Below are 6,921 nucleotides of genomic sequence, written 5' to 3'. Positions count from 1 at the left end.
ATTGGTCACATTATCAGGACCCATGGGTGCAACATTAACTTTCGTTTTAAAGCATTCAATCATTTTAACATCTTTTCACCTAAATGTAAAATGTCAATTTGCTGGTTGCAGAAGAGTAAATGTCAGGAAATTACAAGTCTTGCGGGTTTCATCTGTGGATTTCTGYACAAAATGTCAAGTAAGGTGATCAAACAATTTTGAAATTCTGTTGGACTAAATAATCTTTCCAGAARCCTCTCTGTCTGCTTTCCTGGGATGAGATGCTACACTGTAAAGAAATGTTCCTTATTTAGAAGAAGAACACTGTCACATTACAAAAGCTGAGGGGGTATAACTTAAAACTGACTTTGTTGAGCTTTATATCAAGCTATKATGTTATTCCTTCATCAACATACCGGGGGTGTTGCTTTGATTCTTTCATGCATGTTTGAGGAGTCCATAGATCTCCCAAAGCAACCATTCGGGGGTACCTAAACACTTGCTTGTAGCTGTCGTCTCCAGCTGAGCTTCCGTAGCTCAGAGCACTACTCTCCCACACATTTTCCACATGGCTCCATCAGACTAGTGGCAGCAGGAATCAACAAAAAATCTGGTGGAACTGCACATCTGCTGAGCTTATTGTGAACTGCCTCCTTAGTTCCATGCTCCTGAGAATGGTTGTAAGCTGCAAAATGGAGTAGCATTGCTGCAATAACCTGGTGCAGTGTTGTAAAAGGAGCTTCTTAAAGATGCCACCCCTTTAACTTTTATCTTTTAAGGTGTACAACTGAGACATTTGTCAACATTAGTAAAATACGGTGGGAATGAGGCAGGAAATGGGGCATCAAAGTGAAAGTTCTCTTAAACCTCCGTCCTCCTGCTGACGGATCAGAAGAGCCAATAAATGAAGACATGTTTAGTCACTGAAAGCAGCAGCCTGGAGTTTTTCTTTTCCGTGGCTTTGTGCGTTCACGCTGTCCTTCAGGGGGATTAAGTGATACACACGGACAGATGACTGTTCGAGTCAGTCAAACTCAGTGGAAGTCTTGGCGCTCCTGTTGGCTGGTAGGTTTGTAAGTGTCCGCGGCCTCAGAGACAGCCACGCAGCGTTCATTACGCTCGGCCACTTGCCCCTGCTGCCCTGCTCAGCGTGCCGCTCATGTAGAGAGAGAGCGCACAGCGCATCCCAGCCAGTCCTCCTCCTCCTCCTCTTCCTCCTCCTCTTCGCTCTCATTCATACCAGGATGGATTTGCCCCGCTAAGAGCGCACAAGTCCACTTCAGCAGCTGGCAAGTTTGAGTGAGAACCACAGCAGACCTGYACTCTATCTCTGACATTCATTTTTATTTTTATTTTTCATCTTCCCTCTAATTTCGGAGTCGTACAATTAAGAAAATGATAGCAGCCCGGCTATGTCCGCGGGCTGTCCTCCTGCTCTGCTTTATCTCTTCCGCCGCCTGCAATACGTTCGCTTTCACCGAGGAGCCCTTCGACAGAGCCGTGAAGGCGGACAGCTACTGCAGTCGGGTTTTACGGGCTCAGAGCAATAGGAAGGAGACCAACAACGAGTTTCAACTCCAGGTTGAGGGGGAGCCTGAGCGGTACCAGCCSGGCAGCACATACAGAGGTGGGTGATGTACGGAGAGCAACTCCGTCTGCAAAACTTGAAACTCAAGTTCACTTGTTTGCCGTTTCGCAAATACGTCGGCTCGAAACCGACACGGTTGCATCAACTTCGGTTGATTTTATTTTTGTCTCCAGCCAAAGTGCACACCGCAAACATATGCCATCTGCTCTGTGACCCTTAGGGTTGAAGTCATTCTGAAAAAAAAAAAAAAGGATCATAAGTGATCATTTCTGTAGCTTTTAATTATGAGAATATCTGAATTGTAAAAAGATGTGTCATGTAAATCACCACTTACTATGAAAATTACTGTGTCCTTAAAATATTCCTTGAAAGTGACATCTAACTGGATAAGAATCTTATGCCTGATTTAAAATACACAAAGACTTTGTCATGAAGGCTTTGCATAGCTGCCAGTCTGCTTATCACAATCTTTTTTTGTTATGTTGTTAACTTACCAAAATGAAGTAAATCTGAATCTCCAGATAATGGAAATGTATTATTCTGCAGTCTTAGTAGGTGATAGATTGTTGACTGAGCCCTTTGTTTCTGTTTGGATTCAAGACTATAGTTTGCTCTAATTCTCCGTAAATTGATGGTTGCTGTTACTCTTGTTTTTTCTCATCAAGTGAGTCTGACTGCAACCAGCCCGTCTTACTTTAGAGGATTTACCCTCATTGCCCTGAAGGAAGGTGCAGAAGGAGACAAGGATGAAGAYTATGCTGGGAATTTCCAGGTATGGAATCAGCTGAAAATAGAGATATAGATAGACTGTACTCAGAAAAAAAGAATCTAGCTTAAAAAAATATTGTACAACTAAAGGATGATACTGTATTCTGTGGAAGATGTATGTGTGATATATCACATTCACTGTCAGTGGCTGAAAATGCTACCCACATGTTGGAACTGAAAGTTGCACCATCTTTCATCTGCGCTCCAAAGCAAGCGCTGTGTTTGACTTCAGTTGTCTCGCTTTTAAATTGTTTGATCTGGATGGTTCCACCTCACATGTTGCAACAGGCTAGATTTAGAATATGAGAAGAGCCAACCGTCAGCCGGCTCTTCTCATATTCCAGGCCAGTTGGCCTTGAAACGTGTAAAGTCTAATAAATCTTCTTTTTTTTTTTTCATATGTAATGACGTATCGGGTGTAGTGTACAATTAGAACTGTTCACAGTATAATTAGAGTTTTATGAAACCAGGTTCAGCCTGAGTAATAAGTGGAAGAGGCAGGGATCAGAGAGAGGCCAGAAGTTCAAAAAGAAGAAAAAAATGAGAAGAGAACTGGTGCCGCCACGGTGTGCTAATGTGTTGACGGACAAATGCGTGGGGCTTTTGTAATTATAATGCAGTGCAAGATGTGGTGTGTGGTCTACAAAATATCTTCTTGCTGCCTGTGTATAATTATGTGAGAGATAAAATTGCTAAGGTAGTCAATTTCATTTCAAATACAAGCTTATTTGGCTAGAGTGCTCATCTCCAGCATAAAAATTTGATAACTGACAGATCAGCTCGACAAAAAAGACTTATTCCTCGAGTTTATTACACTGACCCAGTGTTGCAACACCGGAGGCTGTGGTCAAGGTTTTGGAGTGGTAATCCATCCGTCAGGTGGTTGGCAAATCAATCCTCAGAACCTCCTGATACCAGCTTCTTCATTTGTTAGACAGAAAAATTCATATAAAGATGTTATTTTCAAGGGTTTGATGAGAACTGAGKTRGTATTTTAGGTTGCTTCATTCTGAACGCGACAGAATTACTAGACACAGAGAAAAAAAAAATCTAATTTACAATCTAGTATACCTCTACATAGAACTATGATTTATTTTTTTAGGGCTGTACAATATCAGAAAAATGCAATTGCACTGCTATTGATTAATATTGCAATCATGGTACTGGTTGTGATTAACCACTGCTGTAAGCTTAAAGTCACTTAAATCACAGTATATGACATAATGTTGTTAAAAGTTCATACAGTTAGCTTATTATTAATATTATATTGTTGAATTCTAGGGTCTGAATATATTGCACTTAAAAACATATACAATAAACTAGCAAAGAATGCATTTGTGGTTGTAATGTTGTTGGCAATGCAATGTGAACTGAGATTTTGTTATCGCGTAGATAAATCGATTGTTTTTTATCAGTGCAGAAGTGTTAGAAATCCCACGTTAAAGCTTGTGGGGCTTTGACATTTTGAGCTGCTATCCTTTTAAAAGGAACCTGCCGTATAATTTATGTGGAAATTTGCACAGCAGTCCCCCAGTGGCTGTAGTAAAACTCACTGCTGTGCTGTGGCATCTGTGAACTTTGACTTAAAGGAGAGGGGTATTTTATTTTTGTCGTATGTGCGCATCGTCTCTCATTATTCAGCGCTAATGCTAGAACATCTTGTTATCTTTTTTATTTGCAACAGATTTCGTGCTGTTTATAAGCGGTGGCGGTTTTCAGTGTACGTCTTCTTAACCTTATGTCGGCGTGTGATCAGAAACATCAGGTTAAAAATGAGAAGATTTCTCTGCTGAAATCAGTCATACTGCTGCACACATGTTTGAGTGTGGAGTGTCGAGAAGGTGAGATGAAATAAGCAGATGTGTGACCAAAGCTTTTTTAGATGCAAGTATAAAAAGATAGTGCTGGGACTTGCTTTTGATTATTCTCCTGCCAGGATTTTAGAAGCTTCGGCCCTCTTTCAAAGTAACCTGTCTTTTTTTTCTGTCAATACAGGACAGAGCTTCAAAAAAAAAAAAAAAAAAAAATATCTCTCTCATTAACGTGCCAAAACGCTTTTCATTTTTTGTTTCCTTTTTTCACATCGGGGAAAAAAAAAAAAAAAAAAAAAAAAAAAAGCACACAAATTCACTATTTTCAAAAGAAGTTGAGTTGACTGGGGCTTAGTTGTGGAAAGAAAGGAACGAAGAGAGATGCTTCAACAGAAGACGTCAAGGTTTATAAAAAAAAAAAAAAAAAAAAAAAAAAAAAAAAAAAAAAAAAAAAAAAAAAAAAAAAAAAAAAAAAAAAAAAAAAAAAAAAAAAGCACACAAATTCACTATTTTCAAAAGAAGTTGAGTTGACTGGGGCTTAGTTGTGGAAAGAAAGGAACGAAGAGAGATGCTTCAACAGAAGACGTCAAGGTTTATTTAACATACAGCTCATTTGAAATCTGCTGGTGTGCCCGATCCCAGCCATCTCTGAACAGCTCCTGACTTGATGAAAAGCACTTTTATTGAGCTCTCTGGGGAGGTCAGCTGCCACTGTGTGTGTCTGTGTGGTTTTTGGCAAGACTGTAAAGCAGCAGGGAATGTTGGCGATGTCTGGTGAGACATTAGTCCTCAGCAGGCTGACAAAATTGGACAAGAAAAGGAAAATTGTTTTGCGACTGCATAAAAGGATGACATTATTGACATAATCTGGATTTAGTAGATTTGCCTGTTGGGTTGAAAGTCTGCTTTTTGCTTCACCATATTTGGTTTTTCGTATTGGTTTTGGTGGTTTTTGCTAAGGCTTGACCAGCAGCTACAGCAAAACTAAGAACATTTTACAGCAAATTAGTTGGTTCTTTGTGAACATGGTGTTCAATGCATTTCCATAAGACTCTGCTGGTTTTAACATATGTTGTGGCTCTACCAGAGTGGTTGAGGATGCCTCTTTGAAACCATGGGGACATACACAGAAGCGGGGGTGTAATCTGTTAGACCCAGACAGGCTAAATACACAGAACATGCACGGACACACACACACAGCTCACAGCCTGCTAAACATACTCTCCCTTTGACTTCTCCTAACACACACAGACACACACACCCACCAACTTTTGAAGGGAACTCGTTCATAACATGGCATGACAAAGGAAATTCTCCRCTGACAGCTTTATGGAGTGAGAAAGTTCCTCATCTTTACTTCCCCTGATGTCTCTTCCTATCAAACACATATTTGGTTTCTGGGGAGTGAATATTAGCTCGCCGGCACAGCTTATCTAGTTTTGTGTGCAGTTAAAATCAGCAAGAAATTCAACACATAAAGCGGTTGCCACAGAAGAGACGCCATCATGTATTAWGAAGCTTKTCTGCCTTGTGTGCAGATGTTTTTGTCTTGGCTGGGTGGTGTTTTTCTGTCATTGCCTTTCAGCCSTCATGCAAATAAAAAGCAAACAAACACAAAAARRWWAAAAAATCTATTTTTTCAGGRGATCATGGAAACCCTTGCGGTGATGYAATTTTAGATGATGCACTTTTTTGACCTGRTGAGGAAAGCTGATGCCAATCTAATGGTACTATGACTACAAACTGTACTGAGTGACCTCATGGAGTTGCTCATGCGAGGACTAAAAATAAAGTTTTCAAAAATGGTTCCTGGACTCAAAGATTGATATATGGTGAGGAGCTCATTCATCCTGGAATGGCTTAGATGGAGTTCTTGGCCATCTGCAGCAACAGAAGCACTTTGAAGAGGTTTTCAAGCATCTGGCTTGAAAACCTTTCAGATATCTTCTTTATATTTTACTCAGAAGATAAAACTGATKGTATATGTGTTGGCTGGGCTTGAAATACCTCACTATCCTGGGGCTGAACAATGTAAAAAGCAAATGATTTAAGACTGGGGTAATAATAGGGGTGAACAATATGTAGATTTTAAACTGAAGCATAGAAAACATGGTCTGTTCAATCCATTTCTATGTTTTACATCACATTGAACAAGTTTTTAGTCTCGTCTGTGTGTTCTTAGTTCATTATTGGTCGTGCTTGCTAAACACCGCTGCTGMTGAGAGTGCAGGTCATTTTGCCCCTTTGCCGCGTCTCACCTTTGTCATTTTGGTTTTTTTTTTATGTTGTATGTCATTCATGGTATGTTTGGTACCGACCACCTGTCAGTAAAAACCTGCCATAACTGTTGACTCTCTCCTAATTTTTTTATGGCCATCTTGGTTTATCTTTTAAAAGCCTGGGCTCCATTTTTCTTGTTCAGCCAGAAATCATTACAAACTAATAGCACATTTGTAAGTGTGAAGTTCCAGTATACCACAAAGAAAAAAAAAGGTTTTTATTTTCTGCCAACTATGAAACAAATTGGCCTCTTGGTTTAATGAAATTTATTTTTATTTGACTTGTGATCTTTTGGCACCAAAATCAAAACTAACAATTATTCTAGTACATACCACTACCTTAGTTTTAGTGAAAAGTTTACCTAATAATCTTGCAAGTTCTCCAACTCACAGTAGAAGAAAAGCCTCAAACTCAATATTGTTCAATACATAAGAAAGGACGGAGTGGATATTAGGAAAATATGGATCCATTACAAACATGCTTTTAATAGAAAAG

The 6,921-nt window shown here is 39.6% G+C and overlaps 1 protein-coding gene across 2 annotated transcripts in view; it reads left to right on the top strand.

The window, feature by feature from the left end:
- The first annotated feature begins 1,063 nt into the window (after positions 1-1,063).
- Positions 1,064-6,921, top strand: part of spon1a (spondin 1a) — a 62,815-nt gene continuing 56,957 nt past the window's right edge. The window contains exons 1-2 of one of the 2 annotated variants that reach the window (XM_008405889.2): positions 1,064-1,606; positions 2,233-2,339. In XM_008405889.2, coding sequence (XP_008404111.1) covers positions 1,375-1,606; positions 2,233-2,339 — 339 coding nt within the window. In that variant the 5' untranslated portion in view covers positions 1,064-1,374. The remainder of the gene's footprint in view (positions 1,607-2,232; positions 2,340-6,921) is intronic. The other variant, XM_008405890.2, reaches the window with a different exon arrangement.

This window comes from Poecilia reticulata, linkage group LG3, assembly GCF_000633615.1.
Source record: "Poecilia reticulata strain Guanapo linkage group LG3, Guppy_female_1.0+MT, whole genome shotgun sequence".
NCBI lineage: Eukaryota > Metazoa > Chordata > Actinopteri > Cyprinodontiformes > Poeciliidae > Poecilia > Poecilia reticulata.
Note: the sequence above shows the minus strand (reverse complement) of the source record. Positions and strands in the feature narration are given on the sequence as shown.